At 39.5% G+C, this 19,217-nt stretch overlaps 1 protein-coding gene across 1 annotated transcript in view; it reads right to left on the bottom strand.

Annotated features, from left to right (window-relative positions):
- The window catches only part of NEB (nebulin), a 141,204-nt gene that overhangs the window by 113,052 nt on the left and 8,935 nt on the right, over positions 1-19,217 (bottom strand). Inside the window, exons 5-15 of the mRNA XM_075092737.1 lie at positions 14,071-14,179; positions 13,469-13,534; positions 8,907-8,951; positions 6,065-6,268; positions 5,023-5,130; positions 3,972-4,076; positions 3,558-3,662; positions 3,351-3,455; positions 2,547-2,651; positions 632-736; positions 334-441 (exon numbers count right to left, since the gene is read on the bottom strand). Of these exons, the coding sequence (XP_074948838.1) occupies positions 334-441; positions 632-736; positions 2,547-2,651; positions 3,351-3,455; positions 3,558-3,662; positions 3,972-4,076; positions 5,023-5,130; positions 6,065-6,268; positions 8,907-8,951; positions 13,469-13,501 (1,023 nt within the window). The 5' untranslated portion in view covers positions 13,502-13,534; positions 14,071-14,179. The remainder of the gene's footprint in view (positions 1-333; positions 442-631; positions 737-2,546; positions 2,652-3,350; positions 3,456-3,557; positions 3,663-3,971; positions 4,077-5,022; positions 5,131-6,064; positions 6,269-8,906; positions 8,952-13,468; positions 13,535-14,070; positions 14,180-19,217) is intronic.

Genomic DNA, 19,217 nt, shown 5'->3' with positions numbered 1-19,217 from the left:
CAAGGACGAATAGATACGAAAATACGGAGTCAAATTCAGCTAGCTTAAGCTGGTCTTGGTTAACAGTATTGATTCGTTCCAACTAAAAATCAGGCACATAAGATAAACAGAACAAACAATGAAACAAATTCTACTTCACTGAAAGAAAATTCCACTTTGTGGGTACTGCTGTGGAAGATCATAAGCATGGCCAGGAGCTGTAACCTTCCTAGTGGAATACGCCTTCTGCATAGAATAAAATACTTTTGACACTCGACAGACCAGTTTCAGCACAAATTGGCCTGACTTCAGCATTGTACTCAAGCTAAACAAGTGGGAGCACACGTAACGTACCTTACTGACATTATCTGAAACTCGCTTGTTAGCTTCATATTCTGGCGTTTCAGTCTGCATAAAGTAGATTTGGTCTTTGACGTTTTCAAAGTCCTCCTGGTACTTTCTCTGTTAGGAACAAACAGATAACAATGTATCAAATGCACTTACATTATAAATTAGACATCCGCGAAGTAGTTTATTTAGGAAAAGACAAATACCACAAATGGAGCAGGCAAAATTAATCAGTATTTTCCACATTAACACAATCAGAGGATAAAACAATTAATTTCCAGATTTTTCTGAAGAATTCACTTACTGTACTTATATTTTCCGCATTCATTTTCGCAACTGCAACATCATAGCATGGAGTTTGACTCCACTTGCCTTTGACCTTGTTTTTATAGTCCTCATGGTAAATAATCTACAACGAAATCAAAAAATAAAATTTAATCCCCAAGATACAGCTCAGTTTTCACCAGACAGACTTGTTTTCAAAAGTCGTCTTTTTAAAGTTGCTTCATATTTTACATACGCCTTATAACCACTTTGTCAGTTATTGTCAAAAACACCTTCAATATGATTTGCCTAACCACTTCAGTATGCAGTTATTTCTCTTAGTACCTTCCCTGACCAAAAAAAGGGGCAAATAGGTGAAACAAGTCATCTCTTCTAGAAGACAGTTATTAATAAGAAAAATCTGCCTATGACCCATCGCTAACATATTCCTTTAGTTCTGTTTTCTCACTGGTCACATAATATTGGGGCAGAGCACTGCCCACTGGTTAAGCAGGAATTTATTGCGATTGCTGCTGAAACTTGCTATAAGAAAGCCCTTTTAACACGTGGATTGCCTGGTATATGTGATTTCTGTTAGACTATATTCAAGCGCAGGGATATCCAGTATCAACTGTTTAAACTGCCAGTGCTTGATGTATTTGTCTGTCTAATAAGAAAACATCTCCCCGAGTTCTGACTCAGTGTTTCAAATGCATTGTCAGCCACAGTTGTGCTGCTTATCACAAAAAATACAACTATTCCAGTGCCTTTTTAATTGTTACCGCACTGATATAGAACATACATGCCAAAAACAACCTTGAAAAAATTCTACATTTTATTGTTTTGGAGATACATTTATAGCTTACTATTTATTAATTTTAGAGAATTATGATACTGATCTTGCTTTTTACAAGTCAAAAAACCTTCTTGATGACAATTTAGCTTTTAAGCTATGGAAGAATAAGATTAAAGACATTTACTCTAAATTAAATACTACCTTCTTTCCCCTTCCAAACAGGTTCACTACAATACCCTTTTAGTGGCTTTGCCACCATAAGAGAATACTGTAACTCCCTAATCTTTTAACAGCAGATAATTTTCAATACGCAGCAATAAAATCAGGCATGTCCTTGTCATAACAGCTAAATTCTGAACTGCGTTAAAATCCTACTTCCGTCCTACAAGATCATGCGACTTAGTTCCAGTTTCTTCAGCAAAAGTTGATCTTCCTGTATCTCACTCCACCTCCCGCATTCCTCAGTTGTGTTTTCTTCTAAGTATACCTAAAATGCATTGCCAAGGACTGGTGCTAGAGTCTTTGTTAATTATGCCACAGCATTATGGAATTTAATGTTGAATGTTACCTGTTAATTCGGTATGCAAATCAGGAAACAGTTATCTAAGTTGCCAGACATTTCCACTGATTGGTACCCATGAGCTTAAGTATGCTTGGGATACGTACGTGTACAATGGTTTGACTCTGAAAGGAACATTTAGAATGTAGTCTGCACAGCTGACCTAGGCAACTTTTCAGCAAAACGGTGTTATTCCTTGTAAGCGAGTAACTCACTCCAAGTGTTTACGTTTAAGAGAAGAGCAAAATGGATGTTGTTTACTATTTTCTCCTGTAAACACAGACAGTGTAAAGCAGGAGAAAAAAAAGAAGAGGGAGAATAGTAAGTAATGTGTGTACGGTAGGAGCAGAAATGTTTTGTGCAAACTAAACTCACCAATAAGAATAAATAATAAAGTTTAGCCTTTCACCCGAGACTGCGCAGGATTTTCTCCGAGACGTTTGAGGAAGAAAGGAACTGGCTTTCGCCACTGAAAATCTAAGGGGTCTTTATTTGAGCTCTGGTCTTTTCTTTTGCTTTCCCTTTCTTTAGCTACCTTTTTGCCTCTCTAACTCCAGAAGTGAGGTTTCCACAGAAAGAAGAGCACTGCATTCTACTCACATCACTCAGCTGCCTTGTCACTTTCTTGGCTTGTTCCACGTCAGGTGGATCTGGCAGAGAAGTATATTTAGATTTTCGTTCGTCATGCCCTTTTTTGTAGACAATCTGAAAATATGAAAGAAGTAAACATTTACAGTAACTGCCAACTTAAGCTTCAGAATATTTACTCTTAACTCTGCTAACGCCACCATTAACAAAAGTAGTCGTCTCCACAGCTACTGCAGCATAAACTGTTGCCATCAGTGTATTCTGAAGGACTGCTGAGAAGTGTCTTGATAAGAGACAGTGAAAAAGAATCAGTTCCCTGGGAAATTTTAAAGTATATTACACTGTTGCTCCTGATAAACATGGACTAGTGAACTTCTGGACATCTGCAAAAATCAGTGAAATCTTTAAGTGAGACCTGAAATCCTCGGTTGAAGAGTTCTATGTATCTATGTATCAGCAAAACACACAGCCTGAAAAATTCCTGACTTTTCTTATCAGTGTTTTAGAGACACAGATTTGTAGACCCACAACAGTGAACCGGGCCTACAGCCAGCCCTGAGAGTTTCTCCACATGTTTTGAGAGAGAACCAATTTATTGATTACTTTAATAAATTATTTCATTCATTCATAATCCAGCATCAAACTGCCAACTTTATACTCTACTATAGCACTGCGATCAGAGCTATCAGTGCACACCGACACATTTGTATTTTCTGTTCCATTATGAAGATTTTACATCTCATCAAAGCCCACCACAAAAACTACCAAGTTACACTGTAACAGCAACCCACCTGTCAATTGGGCTTTGATACTTACATCGCTCAGAGCCTTTTGAGCCTGTGCCACCCTTCTGAGCTCTGGACTGTCATTGTATGGATAGAATAATGTTTTGTCTCCTTCCCAGTCTTCGGTATAGAGTTTCTTAAAAACAGAAAAATGCCAGAATACTCATTATTAATTAATCTCTGACTTGAAATGCTTCTTGCACTTCAGCTGCCTAGACCTGTGATTTTTTTTTCTTACCTTACTGAACATCGCTGTATTTTTTATTGCATTCACAAGCTCTGGAGCATCAGGGGGAAGCAGGTACTTGTCCTTATTCTCCTCCCAATTCTGTTTATATAACACCTGGAAAGAAAGATCAGCATGTTGGTTACTCTATTATTCGAAAAATAGTTATATTTGTGAATAAACTACCTCCTTTAAAGATTTTTTCAGAGTGAAAGTCTCAAACCAGTGACACTTGAAGGCATCAGCTGGAAATATTTAAGATTACTTTTATAGTTGCCTTATCAACTCCTCTCCTTTCTCTCCCTGTGCTTCTAAACTGCTCTATAAACATTGCTTTAGTGCCCTGAGCTCAAAACGTTATTCCTATCAGTAACCTCATGATCCACTGATGTTCACAACCCTTCCAGAAAGTCAGAACTCACTCACCTTGCTCACTTGCTGTGACACCTTCTTTGCATGTTCTATATCCTTGGCTTTTTCATCAACATGGCAAATAGTTCTAGCAACTTCACCAGCCATGCGGTATTTAACCTAGATCAACGCACAACAAAATACATTTATTTCTACAGCAAAAACTGGCAGTTTTTTTTAAAAGCAGAAAATTGACGTTTTTACACCTAATACTGTAAACACCCCAAACCTGAACTCAATATACCATTTAGGACTCTCCCTATTTACTCTCTGAAGAATTAAGAAGCCTTTCCAGGTGGATTTCACTTTCCCAGACTGTGAGGTGTGCTGTTGAAAGGTAGACTAGCAGTGCTTAAAAGAAAGAGGGGAGGATGAGCTAGCTTCCAGAACTAGAGGCACTGCATCAGTGGGCAATTGTGCTTGGTCTAGCTTTCAAAGGCAGATCACTAGGAGCAGGATTCACACAGAGGGGACAGCACATCTTGGAAAATTCCCCAGTAAACGACAAGATGTACAGAAGTTCATTCTGCAACACCTGGAGAAGTGGAGCATCTTTCTTCCAGTGTCTTTTTAGGAAATTGACTTTCAGTTGCTTTATGAAAATAAAAATGTTTGAACATATTTTAAAAACAAAATTCTAGGGTTGTTTACCCAGTGCACAACTTAACCTCAACAAAAATTAATCAGGCACGTCGTTCGTGATGACTGCAGGACACAGTCTGTCGGATCTTCAAATTCAATGATATAGGCATTGGCATCATCTCCCGTGCCTGTAACTTCTGATCAGAAATTTTCAAACCTCTTTAGGCACAGTGAAACAGAACTATTATTCACCTAAAAAGGAACCATCACATCTCCCTTCCGCAAAGGCCTAAATTCCAACCTACATCACAGAACTCAAATTGTCATATACTCTGTATTCCTCGCTCTTGTAATCTGATAAAGTTTCTGCTAAACATTCAGATTGCATTATCACAATATCGCAACAAAACTATCATTTCTTATTTAACATTTAAAACTTTTTACCGCTCAGTAAATATTTTTTCTGATGACAATCGATACCTACCTCACTGAGCTGGTCTTGCACTTTCTTGATTCTCCGAATTTCTGGGGTATCAATTGTGGAAGCATATGGCTTTCCCTTTTCTTTTCTGTATTTTTCTTTGTACTTGTTCTGAAATAAAATAATGACAAATATAATTAAGGCATAACCTCAAGCTCTGGCAGAAATGTACAAAACCATTATTGATTTATTTATCTAGTTAGTATAGGAATTTTGGGCAGATTATTGAATAATATAAGCTGGCATTTACTCAATTACATTTGCAGAGATATGCTTATTTTAACCAACTGACTTTCTTCCATCTGACATGACAGAAAAAATCCATTTCTACCTTTAGCCCATTTTAGATACCCTCTAATTGATTATATTCTCCTTAGGAGCTTGATATTGATAAATTTACAGTTGTTTCAGTGGCCAAAGATAAGGAAAATATGTGGCTGAGGGTAGCAGTCCTCGAGCTATGGTCTCACGTAGTCCTTTTACAGGGAATGCTGGTAGGTAATATACATTAAAATTTAGGAAGAGGGATCCAATACCATCTGCATCTGCACAGAGCAGTCACTTTTCACAACATCATACAGTATTGATCTACTGGACTTTGGCATCCCATACCAGGGATTTAGGTTGATGATTGCTCCTGTATACTGCGCCCAAGGATTTTTCTTGGATATATATAGGGGGATAGAGAAATATACTATTATTAAAAAAAAAAAAAAAAAAAAAAAGAGGTTTGCTTTTCAATAGACATTAGTCCCTGTTATCTTCCTTCACTCAGATATCCAAGTCAGATAGTGCAGGAGTCCTATTAACTCACATCTCTGACAATCTTCAGTCATCTGCCTCAAGCCGCCCTTTGTGCCTAACAACTACCTAACGCACCTAAGCAGGAACGGGCAGATCAGCTAATTCAAAAGAGCAAATAACACTAATATGCATCTTGTATGTACAGGAGACAAAATACTAGTATGAAAGTTTGCAATAATACCTATTAAAAATTTTTTTAAAGTTGGCGCTCCTCAAGAGATAAAAACTTGGGACAATTTACCTCACTGAATAGGTCCTTCATTTTATTACTATGTTGCAGGTAAGGTGTCAAAAACTTAGATGAGTCCACTTTTGTCCGTATTGTCCTCTTTCTGACCGGAGGTGCTGCCTCCTCAGCAGAAGGTTTTTCATGCTCAACAGTATAGGTGACAGTTTTAGGACCTGTGAAGTCTGTGCTAATGGTCTCAGTGATCTCAGTGACCACCTGGGAGTAAAGGAAAAATAATTACTTGCTTTATTACCATAAATCATAATTTTATTATAAGCATTTTTCACCTCCCCCATCTAGTAAAAGGATACTCCGTTCTTATCCAGGAACCACTGAAGAAGACAAGAAAGACCAGACAATCAAGACAGAAAATCAGTGACGCTTTTCCTACAGGGATTAGCCAGGATGACTACTATACATCACCCAACCTAAAAAATAAACCCACAAGGAATTAACTGACTGGCTGATATCTGTATCAAACTCATGTAATTATTCTCCCAAGGAGCTGGAAGAGCAGGGCTCCTGTTCTCTCTGTTCTATATGCACAACTTCTATGGGCATCAGGGGAGTTCTCAGGTGGGACCACTAGCTACTAAAACCAAAGCGTAGAAATGTTATTGGTGCTGAATTTGTGTTGAAGACACACATCGTGCAGCCAGGGCTCCTAATCACGTCACAATACAGTCATTGAAAAGATTATCTTCTTCTTGCAAGTGGAAAGGAACGGACACAGCAGACAGACAAGATCAAGTCTTTGGGATCTTGTAGCAAGTATGCAAAGCACCAGCTGACTGAACAAATACCTTGAATCCACCTTTTCTACTAAAATATGTTTTCACAGTCAGATCACAATCATGGCAGAGATATAGCTGAGATACTCTTATAATCAACTGATCGAGCATCCATCGGAAATAAGCCCTTAATTAATTTCAATGGTTTATGTACTTTTTTATCAACATATTCACGCTGTAAGCCATAAGGTTAATACTAAGCTTCTAATTAAAAGCACTTGAAAATATTTACTACAACTTTAAAACGCGCTCTAAAATCACCAGAATAAGCATCAAGTTTTATCTCATGTCAGTTAGCTTTTTAAAAAAAATGCCTTTGAAAGAGAACACATGAAGCTTGGATTTCTGACAGCTATTGGCATTAGTATGAGGCAGACCAGAAAATGCAACAAGCACTAAACATTAAACTGAGAAGTATACAAAACTTAAATTACAAAAGGTTTGTTCACTTTGTGAGCACTAATTGCATTTCACTAGTGCCCTCCCAGGATGTTATTAGTTACTTCAGCGCCTCCACAAGTTTCTCTCTTACAACTTTTTCCAAATTTACAAGTGTTCATCAAAGTTTTGGCACTGAGAGCACTGCAGAGTTTGAAACCTGTCCACAGGCAGACACTGTGAAAGCACTACCTGCTGTTAGCTTCATAGCAAACAGTAAAGTTATGTGCTTTTATAAAAAGTTGTAATATATTCCTAAAACTTGGAGAGGCTTGGTTCTGAAAATACAACATTTTTTGCAAAAAACTGCTTTTATTTTCATATGATAACTCATAGGACCATGTGACACCAACGCACTAGACTTTATTTACAGCTGATGGGAAAAGTTCTAATCACATTCGCTAAAAAGCTATTCGTACTCATATGTAATTCTTTTTTGCAATACTGTTTTCAACAACTGCTGCAAATCAGACACAGAAATAATCAGTTGTGCTACGGCTCCCTTTAAATCCAGTCTGGCTACAGATTTCAGAACACCTGATGACACAGTGGACAAATTAATCTTCAAAATAATAAGATGTCAGTCTTCCTTCAAAAGTCTAGTCCTAGATTATTTGCTCAGTGTTGATCAAATTGTGTTTTATTAAATTAAAAATATAGGACAACTTTGCGAACAGAGCCTTTGTTTGGAAGGAAACACACTCACAAGGTGAAACTTTAAGCTTTTGTTTCCACATAAGCTGACGCTAGAAAGAATATGTCATGGTAACATAGCAGAAAGTTGGGTTATATCTATATCATAAGCTTATGCTAGAAAGAATATTTCATGGTAACATAGCAGAAAGTTGGGTCATATCTATATTATAAATAGAATTTCAAATTATGGTACTAACTCCTTAGTGACTCAGATATTTTTTATCAGTGACATGAAAAAGATCTAGAAACAACCATGTTTTTGTGAAATTGCACAAAGCCAAGGGAACAGAACTGATAACACAAGATGATCTCCAGAGGTCCCTTCCAACCCCTACCATTCTGTGCATCTGTGTGATCCATATCAGCTGGTTTCAGGCCAAAACTTTTTATATTTCTCTTCATAAGCAGGTTAAGTATAATGCATGTATGTGCCTGTTGCTCATATGTACATATCTAGTCACATTCACATCCTTGGTAATTCTGTTCATCTTTAACACTAATTATTGGATTTTGTCTTTATGTTGCCCGAGTAATCTTCCTGCCAGTGTTTGTTGTTATTAACGTAACCTGTTGCTTCATTTTGTCAGCTCCTGTGCAAACAGCCGCTGGGCAGGACCAAGTGGAAGGCTATCAGCAAGACCCAGGGCAGGACAGAAATTAGCACAGTCCTTTTCGGATGGACACATCCACAGCTCCTAATGGAAACCAAAGAGTGTCACATAGGATACTCAGAACAAGCTAGGAGTCCTCTAGAACATCCCACAACAGGGTCTTGCAGAGGAAATAAAGTACCAAGAAGCAACTGTTCACTGTTTTTTGTGTGTTTAACATGAAAAACTAGTCCTTGGAATACAAAAGGCCATTAATTTAGCATTATGCATTAATTGCATGCATATATACACCACACGCAACATCACAGGGATCTTTACCTCATGTGGTTCAACCTCCTCAATAACTGTCTCTTCAATGTAGTACTAATGAAAAACAAAGAAAAAAATCATTGTTAGGCCAGATCATACAGAACAGCAAATTGTAGCTTCTCTTAAGCTGTTCTAAAAACACAATTCTGGAGAGATAGGACTGTAGTTCATAGGTACCTATGTTGTTGCCTTTGCATCCTTGGTAATTCTGAACATCTGTTCATTTTTTGCATTAATGATTGGATTTTTCCATACATTCCTCAATTAATCATACTCCCAAGTAATTAAGAAAGGGTCATTATCTCATTTTACCCACAAGAGGGAAGACAATGATGACCGCAATAAAAGAAAGAATCCACATTTAAAAACCAGGTGTTTTCCAAGTGTTTGGTAATACACTGTGAGGACTGTAGTAGGTTTCTCTCTCTAAGGCTACCCTCAGAGTTGTTCCTACTGACAGATCCTTGAAGGACATCATTAGTTACTGGCTGCCAGCTAGACTTTGTACTACCAGTCACAATTCTGAGCTCAGCAGCCCAGTCAATTTTCCACCCAGTTTATTGTCCACCTATCCATCCCACATGTCATAAACTTGGTGATAAGACAACTATGGGAGACTCTTTCAGAGGTCTTCCTAAAGTAGTCAAGGTATGCAACATTCACTGGTCTCCCCTTGTCCACAGCAGCAGTGAACTCATTATAAAAAGCAATTAATTTGGTCAGCCATGATTTGCCCTTGATAAATCAATGTTCAGAGCTGCCCATGACCTTCATGTGTTTCGAAATAGCTTCTAAAAGGATTTGCTCCATAGCCTTCCCAAGGACTGAAATACGGTTGACCAGCCTGTAGTTCCCTGGATCTTCTTTCATGCCTTTCTTGAAGATGGGTATGACATTTGTCTTTTTCCCATCACCAGGAACATCCTTGCATCACTATGAGCTTTCAAAGATGATAGCAGCCTTGCAATGTCATCAGCCCGCTCCCTCAGCACCCCTGGATCCATCCCCTCTGGTCCCACAGAACTATGTACAGTGGGTTAAGTCATTCCTAACTCTGTCTTCCTCTGCTGTGGCTACTACTTCACTCCCATGTCTCTGCTAGGAAGCTGAGAGATGTGGAAGACCATAGGACAAGCCTTACCAAACCTGAGGCAAAAAAAGCTTCAAGTACCTCAGCATTTTGCCTGTTCCTTGTCACCAACCTCCCTGCCCACTGAACTATCGTGCCACCCTCTCTTTGCTTTCCTTTTGCTGCTGATGGCACTTGCAGAAACCTTTCTTGCTATTCTTCAGTTCCCTTGCTGGCTTCAACTCCAGCTGAACCTTGCCTATGCATGTAGGAATGGAGTGTATAATGTCTTATGTCTTTACGTTCCTCCCAAGTGGCCTGCTCCTGCTTCCACCTTCAGTATACTTCTTTTTTTGTGTGTTTTGAGCTCCATCGGGAGCTACCTGTTCATCCACAGCAGCCTTCTGCTGTGCTTGACTTCTGCACATTGGACTGAACCATTCTCGTGCTCTGAGAAAACTGTTCTTGAGGATCACCCAGCTCCCCTGGGCCCCTTTGCCCACCAGGGCTGTCTCCCATGGAACCTTCCCAAACAGGTCCCTGAAGAGGCCCAAATCTGCTCTTCTGAAGTCCAGGATTGCAGTTGTGTTTATCTTGCTCAATCCTCTCCAAATCTTCAACTCCACAGTCTCATGGTCACTGCAGCCATGGCTGCCCTTGACCTTTGCCTCTTCCAACAGTTCCTTCTTGTTTGTGAGCAGCATGTCCAGCAGAGCATCTCTTCTAGATAGTTCATCAATCAACCACATCAAGAAATTTGTCTTCAATACTTTCCAGAAATCTCCTAGGTTGTTTGTGCCCAGCTATAGGCCCTTCCAGCAGACACTAGGGTGGTTCAAGCCTGTGAGGCTTTCTCCAGCTGCCTAAAGAAGTTCCTAGGGTGCTACATCTACTCTGAGGTGACAGATCTTCAGGTGGAGCATGAACCTTCCTCCTGTTGCTGGAAACCATAAGATTCCTGCCTTCTCCATCCTGACAGTCACCCTCCATCAGGATCTGATGGGACCCCCATCCAGGGTCCTTCCTTGCCACATGTGGCTCTGCCTCTTGCTTTTCATGAAGGGGCGTCAATCTCTTCTTCATCTTCCACGATGGTGCAAAGCCTGCTCACCTCTTCCTTCAGCAACCTGCAGCTCAACGGAGTGACCCGACCAGAACACATCTCCCACTGGAGAGGCAACGAGGGCTACGTCCCTGCTTGCAGCACTCTGTGGGCTTCGCTCCACCGCTGGCAGCTTGCCTTTCCCCACAGCGGCCGTGACCCGGCGGTGCCAGAGGCAGCTCCGAGCCGAGCCGCGGGGGAGAAGCGGAGCCCGCCGCCGCCGCGCTCGCCGCTGGCGAGGCTCTCGCTGAGGCGCGACAGCAAATGGCGGCCGCCGGATGGCGCCGTCCCGCCAGCGCGGCTGATGGCGGCCGCGCTGAGGGAGGCGGCCTCCCTCGGGCTTCACCTCCACCTCCCCTCGCCGCTTAACGAAGCGGAGGAAAAAGAAGAAAACCACCTCTAAACATTTAAAGATGTTGCTCCATCCGCTGTGGTAAACAGCAGCTCTTTTATTCAAAAGGTGCTTAACTTGCGACTGACTTCCAGAAAGATGAAAAATGCAAAACGTGGTTTTTATCTTTGAAAAATCTCCTCAGCAATGATTTGCTCAGGGTCACATACCGAAACTGTGGGTACAGAAAGCCCTTTGAATCAAGCCCTAAAAAAATTCTCATTAAAATTTAAGCACTTTTCCCAGAGTTGGTCCTCAAAGTTAGGTTCACGTAACCAGCCCATACTTCTCAAGCTCTCACATATTGGGCTGTTTTAATGCAATTTCCACTCACTGGTCCTATACCGTCTTTGACCCACCTGCCACAAAACCTCGAGTAACTCAGCAGCAATGTTTTGTATCATTCACTGAGATTTTTTGCACATCACAAATGGCTACAATGTCCAGTGCAGGCTAATAGCTTCAGAGAAAGGAAAAATAGTATCTTAAAATCCTCAACGTTTTCTCAGCAATAATTTTCTCCTCTTTCAGAAGCTGAATTTCTGATAGAACTCTTATAGATTTAAAATAGGCAATTCATATAGCAGTGGAATTCTAGTTAAGAAAATTCTGGAAAGGCTTAAGCTGCCTTAAAATTGTACCAGATGCTGTTGTTCCTGTTTTATTTAACTTCTCACTATGAATATCTGGGGGAAAGCTGCTAAAGCAGCACCATCTCGGTCTGTCCTAGGGATGCAGTTACAGGAAGGCAGTTGGTGAAAATTAAAAACAAAGAATGAAACAAGAGTTGTGTAGACAAAAAGCCCAACATACCATAATTGCAGCAGCAACAAATAAACATAGACAGCAAATAAATACACATTTCGTTACAGAGAGCACATAATGCTCAGGAAGCATAAAGGCAATTACAACTAACATGATAATAGGAAACTTAATGAAGTACTGGTGTCTTTGTAACTACTTGGTACAATGTCTTTAAAGCAGACTTTATGAATGGTAATGCTCATTTTCCAAAACACATTTAAGTAATTCAACTGGCAAACCTTTTGACTTTATAAATTCCAAATAGTGAATGAAGTAAAGTCAGCAATCAGGGCTCAATGCTGTAACACTGCCTGAAATCAACAGTCCATTGAATACAGTGTGCAGATAAAGAGTTGTGGGGTGTCTACGTTTGTACTATCTTCTTTTCGTCAAACGCTGAGCAATTTGTTGTAATTACTTATGTATTGTGAAAGACATAATTTCATTTATTTCATAATACATACATTAATTTCATAATTTCAGAACAGTAATAGTGAAACAGGTAAGACCACACTGTTAACCTTGTGTACTGTTTCAATAGCAAAGTCATTATTCCAATGGCACTCGCTCATAATAGTAAGCTGTAGGTTCCCCAGTTCCTGGGGATTCGTTTAATCAAATTGCTGAGGCTAAATAATTAGGCATATAACTGTGAGTTTAAATGATCTATTGGCAAATTAATCCCTGATGCAACTCCACAGACATCTACAGGTTTAAATCTAGCTCCATCTCTGCAACTTGTAAGGCTAAATTGGTTAACGGTCCCTCGGTGGCACAAAACTGCTGCATTTCTGCATTGCAATGGGCACAGAGGTGAGGTTAGAAAGCGGCTTCCAAAGTCATCCTCTCTTGCATGGATTGGATGACAGAGGGCAAACCGGGAGGGAAAAGAGATGGCCCACTGCATCTATAATTATGCAGAAGAGTAATCACAAAACCTTGCGATGCAGGTGTGGGATGGCTACAATTCTTATTTAAACAGAGAAACTATGACAGGAACCAGGGAGACTTTGCCCCACTGACAGCAACTTTTTTGTTGTTGTTTACTGATCAAACCATTTAATAGATATCTAATCATACCCTAATTTTCAGAGAGCACACAGCAAGCAACCATCTATGCTCATGAGCAACGTCTCATTAAAGTGATTAATATATTCATTCATAAGGCAGGAAACAATATTTATACCCTCAGATTTTCTTCTTACCTCCACAACTTCTTCATATTCTTCTTCCTCCATTTTGAGGGTATTCTTCTGTCTCTCCCCCACTCACTGGTCCAACAGCAAATGAAAGTATGAATATACAGTATTAGGCCAAGACTGAAAGTACTATGAAAAGCTATTTGTCACGTTCATAAAGCACCTGGGTCACAGTTAGTAACTAGTCAGATTATTACAACGTTGTTAGCTAATCAGCAAAAGAACTTAAACAAGAGAGAGAACTAAAGTTGGGATCTGGCGTTACTTTGTTTCTGACTATTATGGGAAAGCATTGGATTAAGTTTCAAATATACTGATATAAATTACAATTTTGGACAAATACTTTATTTTAATAGTTGTAATATCAATAGTGGAATTCAACGAAAATAAAGAAAAAATTAGAGGAAGAGATTTCTTGAAGTATGTTTTGATTGTTTTCATTACAACAAAATTATTTGAATAAATTTTCTCTGTGAGTATTCTATACTATTTCGTTACATTATTCAAGCTCCTGTTTGAATGGGAGCTTTATCTGTATATTATATTATACTCGTTGACAAATAAAAGCATAATGTAGAAAAAGATTGTAAATATTTTTTTTAAGTGACCTTAGGTTAACGAGGCAATTTCTGTCTTCCCAGCATTAGCCTATACAGACGCTCTGGGTTTGGGGTTTGTTTTTTTTAATTCTTGTGGCTTTTTTCTATTTCTTCAGACCTGGAAAATATGAAAATCCATACAGTTGGCTGAATTACAAAGTACAAATTACTGGCAAAACCTTTAAACGAATTAATTAACACAATGATTTTGCTATGAGGCAAAGCTACAATTTTCTGCCAGAGACTACAGCCCTGTTTCTAATGTTGGTAGGGGATGAGGCTTTGGAACAGCTGTCCCTGAGTCCAAAGATATTTGCCGTGTAAGCTGATACTACCAAATGACGGGGTGGTTTTGTTTAGCTGGCTAAACTGCAATTCCTTCTGAGGCAAGTGAAGTCTAGTAATGCAGGTTAAATATAGGAACATAGAATACTGTCCTTTTTAGTTCCAATGTGTTAAGAAAAATCACCCCCAAAAAATCAGTTTGGTAAAACAGGAAGTTAACTATTAAAATAAATGAAGAATAACTCAGTAAGTGGCATGTCACGTGAAAAAGTAGGCCACAATTTTGTGAAAATGTAGGCCAAAGTTTATGAACAATCCCAAGAAGTTGGGATTGCATACAAGGATACAATCTATACAACCTGCCACTATTAAAACCTTCAGCTATACTTCCAAAACACAGTTCCAGGTCCTTTCCTCTTACTGCAATTTGCAACTAATCATCTAGATAGAAAATCTCAATTCCATGGGCAAGGCACGACTACTACTCCCAAAAAACTACAGAATTAGGAAACTGCTCAAGATCCTATTCTGAGGAAAAGAAGTCAAATGTGATTAAAATGTTCTTACCAGCAACATCTAGTAAATATCCTTAGGAGCAAAGCCTCTCCAGCCTTCCCTCCTGAGCAGCACTGAGCGAGAGCAAGCCTGATGCATCAGCTCCTAATTACGCATGTGGCTAGCACAGCCAATCTGGCTCCAGCCCGCTCGAGTTTCAGCCCTAAATATACTTGGTGACCCCAGAGGAGGCCACCTGTTCTCAGGAACATGAAGGAAAAGGGAGCTGGGCACTTCTGTGCTCCCGAGGAAACCCAAAACACATCAGAGCTTGACTGAACTTCACCAGGTCTCTGCTGAAATGGATCCCTAGGCAAATCCAAGGAAACACTCAAATGGGAAAAAAAAAATGCACATTTTCTGCTTTCAAAATTTATAATAATGATTCATTTGAATTGTCAGAAACAATTTCATTCCTATATTGCACCTGAATCAAAACTATCCAAATTCAAGAATCTCTAAACTTCAGAGACAGGAGAGAGGAGTCTGGACTTTGAACTAAATTTTTAGTATGACTGTCTTTAATTTAATCCCTTAAGTATTCCTGAAGTGCTTTAACAACTTAACTGGATGCAAATCATGTGTCAATAGTTTTATCACTTCTTATGAAACATTACATAGCTGAACACGTGGACCTGGGAACGTGTAAAAACTGACTACTTGCAAGGAAAAACTTGCAAGGAACCCGATTAACAGCCAATATATCTGGTGAAGGAGGACTAAGAATACAGAGAAACATATTAAGCGACAGGGGAGCAATTCCAATGTACAAAGTATTTTGGAAGGTCAAGAATTATATGATGTGTGGCATAGAATCATGGTGATGATAGCAGAGCTGACCTCTTAAGTCATCGAGTTGACTCACATAATAAAATTGCTTTAGTCCTTCACAGAGGTGCATTTAAAAGCCAATACCAGCAACCATCTCTTTTCATATACTATATCACATAATTCAATAAACAATTGTCAGGAGCCCTTGAGAGACACCTACTTGTTCCTTAACTCTTTCCAGAAGTTAATATTTATATCCAGATGAAATATCATATCTCATTCACTACTGCCAAGTATTTTATACTCTGCACAGAGCTGTAGAGCTCTTCCTTTCTCCTTTAGGCAAGCTATATGATTTCAATTATTTAGCATTTTGCCTTACTAGGCAATAATTCCCCTTTTAATCTTATTTCTCTTTTAAATAAAGTCCTTCAGTTTCTTAGCGTCTTTTGAAGATGTCCACAAGTGAATATAGCGTGTTGATGGCGTATCACGAGAGCAAAGTCAGCTTAACCTCCTGCTCTCTGATCCAGATCCTGTGTGTGCGCGTTCCAGAAATAACTCAGGGTCATTTTTCTCCGAAGTACTGCTTTTCAGTTGATTGGATGTATAATGTGACATCTACGTAAGCGATGACAAACTATGTAGCGAAGGGCCAATTTTAAAAAATTAAATATGTCATTCATTATTGTTGTTTCCAGCTCAAATCTCTGTTGGTGCCAAAATTAGCGCCACGGCCGGTGACTCACTATCCCCCTTCTTGGTTCTTTTCAGCAAGTCTGGGTTCACGGCCTCTTTTTCAGACTCAACAGTTGCACTTTACATTGCCCTTCCTGTAAACAGCATTCCCTCATAGTCACTGCTACAATATTGGATATTATTATGCCTCATTCCAATCACCTGATTTAAATCAAGTCTACTAGGTCAACAGAAGCTCATATTCCTCTGCCCTGACGGTATTCTGACAAAATTGGCAAGCATTTGCAAGCAGGATGCAATTTTCTGTGCAATTCTGCAAGTTCCTGCAAACAACCTCTCCCTTTGCGATACACTCTGCAACCCCTAGCTCACTAGAGCATCACCTTCGGATTCTACTGTAGTGCTGTTGAACATACCTTATTTAGAAAGACACTAAACAAGGCCAAAATCACATGCAGGTCACAAGTACCACTTTTTCTGCTACTGAAATGCAACTGTCTTTGATGTGAAACGTGGCAGACCATCAACAGCAGACAGTTCACGGCTGGAAACAAAGCATGGAATAACCAAAAAATTACAAAAGGGGTTTGAGAAGCAGAAGGGCTATTGCTGAAACGAAAAGTTGGACAGAACATAAGATTTACGTTTTGACATCCGAAGAGGAAAGGGGAGTGCTCTTAGGTCACCTACGGCTGCCAGCGAGCCTTTCGATTCTTCCATCTGCTGCTTTGCTCCTTCAGCTCCAAATTTCAGGGAACAACTCTGACAAAACTATCACTACTAGCTTAATTTTTGTTTAAAACTGAAAAAAAACCCCACTACATTCTCTGTGGTGTCTACTCAAGTCCACAACTGGCTTTTATTGGTGAAAATTCAGTGTTCACTTGTTTAAGTGAACACTTAAGTGAACACATACCACACATACCAAAAAATGGATCTTTACACACCTGCCTGTATCTAAGTAGTTGTTTGTATGTTTATATATAATACCTAAACACGTGCACACATATCTTCTCATATGTCCGTACATTGCTCTTGACTGTGGAAATAAACTACTAGGCCCATTGTCACATTTCATATCGTTCACTTCTCAGGACCGTTAAAATGTCAACGGTACATTTTCACGTCGAAACATCAGCAAGTATTGCAAGCTGAACTAGAACACGCATGAGGGAAATGGAAAACTAATGGTTAATATTCCTTTAATTTTTTTTTAATTGCTTCATTGTGAAAATTTGTGTCTGTGACTCGGCTTTCGAGCCACTGTTTGCTGGTATTCTGAGAATACCAGCTTGACTTTCTGGGGGATGGCTGCTTTGAGGGCATTAGGAAGATTCTGCTGCAGGTGACAGCCTGGCAGCTCTGACACAGGTTAGCACACCAGACCAGACTGTTTTATACATAAATACATAAGTACATATATATGCATATGCTCAGCAGTTTTGAACTAAAAAGACAGAATGGTGCAAGATGACTAAGGTAGAAGATGATGTTGATTTGCATTTAAATGGCCCAAAATTTTAAAGCAGCAAACACTTTCTTGTACTTAACTTTTTAAAAGATTTTCCTGTTTGTCAAACAGTACCCACTTGGGGCAGGGCGAAAGGAAGGAAATAATGTGTGACCTTCTCTAGATTTATTTAGAAGATACATAATACAAGAACTATGAAATAGCAGCCTACGTATAGTCACTCCCCTAACCCACACAGCATTCACATACAAAAACTTGCTGTTTTTTTCTAGAGCTGCATTTAGTTCCTTCTGGGAGGCAGTCTTCCACCTAGGAAAAATACGTAGGCGAACCCTGGAGCCTGATCAGTGCAGAGGATCGGTATGTAAGGACCCCAGGGCAGCACACTGTAACCCCCTCACCCCCAAAACACAGAACTGTTAAAGAAATCCTAGTTTTTGACAACCTCCCCTCCGGTTAGTGACATTTGTGTGTTGGCTTGATCATTCATTCCCTGTATTCCCTTTATAGCACATCACTCTAGATTCTCAGGTAGAGTTTGGAAGAATTTTAATAAGCCCAGGCCAGATCTCACACCATGAAGCCCAGGCAGTACATGTCATTGAACTGCAAGCTTGCGATTCCTTCTTGAAGAAGACAACTTCAAGACTCAACAGACTTTCCATCCATCCTTGCATCTGCTTGACTGCAAACTACACAGGAAATCTGTTGTGCCAGAGATTACACTGGCTTCTCCATGTCTTGCCCTTTGTGTGGAAAAACTTACTGACATCATGGGTGCTATATTTAACCTCCTGAGGTAATCCACAGACCACCCAGACTTAACAAGCATTGTATCAATGAAAAAGGACATATTTTAATACATATTTGTTTCATTGTGTGTATTTTTTAAATACCATGATGAAGTTACTTTTCATTTTTTCACCATGCCTTTCTGCCTGCCAGATTTTGCATAGGAAAACTGGGGGGGGGGGAAGAAATCTTGTACTTGAGCATTTCCAGGACTCTCACCTAAATCACGTGTCCAAAGTTTTCCTTTAGAGTGCAGTCTCCATCAAAAATCTAATGCACTGGAGACTATGAGACAACGTGTGTGTTGCTTACGATATACAATCCACAAGACTCTAATATTTAACCTGAAAAATGCTGTAATGATCAAAAAGCCTTAAATATGAAAGCTATTTAGCCTGGGAGGAAAGCATTAACTGAAGAGCGCAACATAAGCTTCAGAACCCTAAAAATAAAGTAATTCTTGTTAGATAAGCTGTTACCAGACTCTGCCCAGAGGCCCGCAAGCTATATTTGTATTTGCACTCCAGGGATCCAAATGATAGAGGAAACAGGTGAGGAAAATGCGAGTCATAGAAACTTCACT

This window comes from Phalacrocorax aristotelis, chromosome 5, assembly GCF_949628215.1.
Source record: "Phalacrocorax aristotelis chromosome 5, bGulAri2.1, whole genome shotgun sequence".
Taxonomy (NCBI): domain Eukaryota; kingdom Metazoa; phylum Chordata; class Aves; order Suliformes; family Phalacrocoracidae; genus Phalacrocorax; species Phalacrocorax aristotelis.
This window is presented reverse-complemented; position numbering and strand designations above follow the sequence as displayed.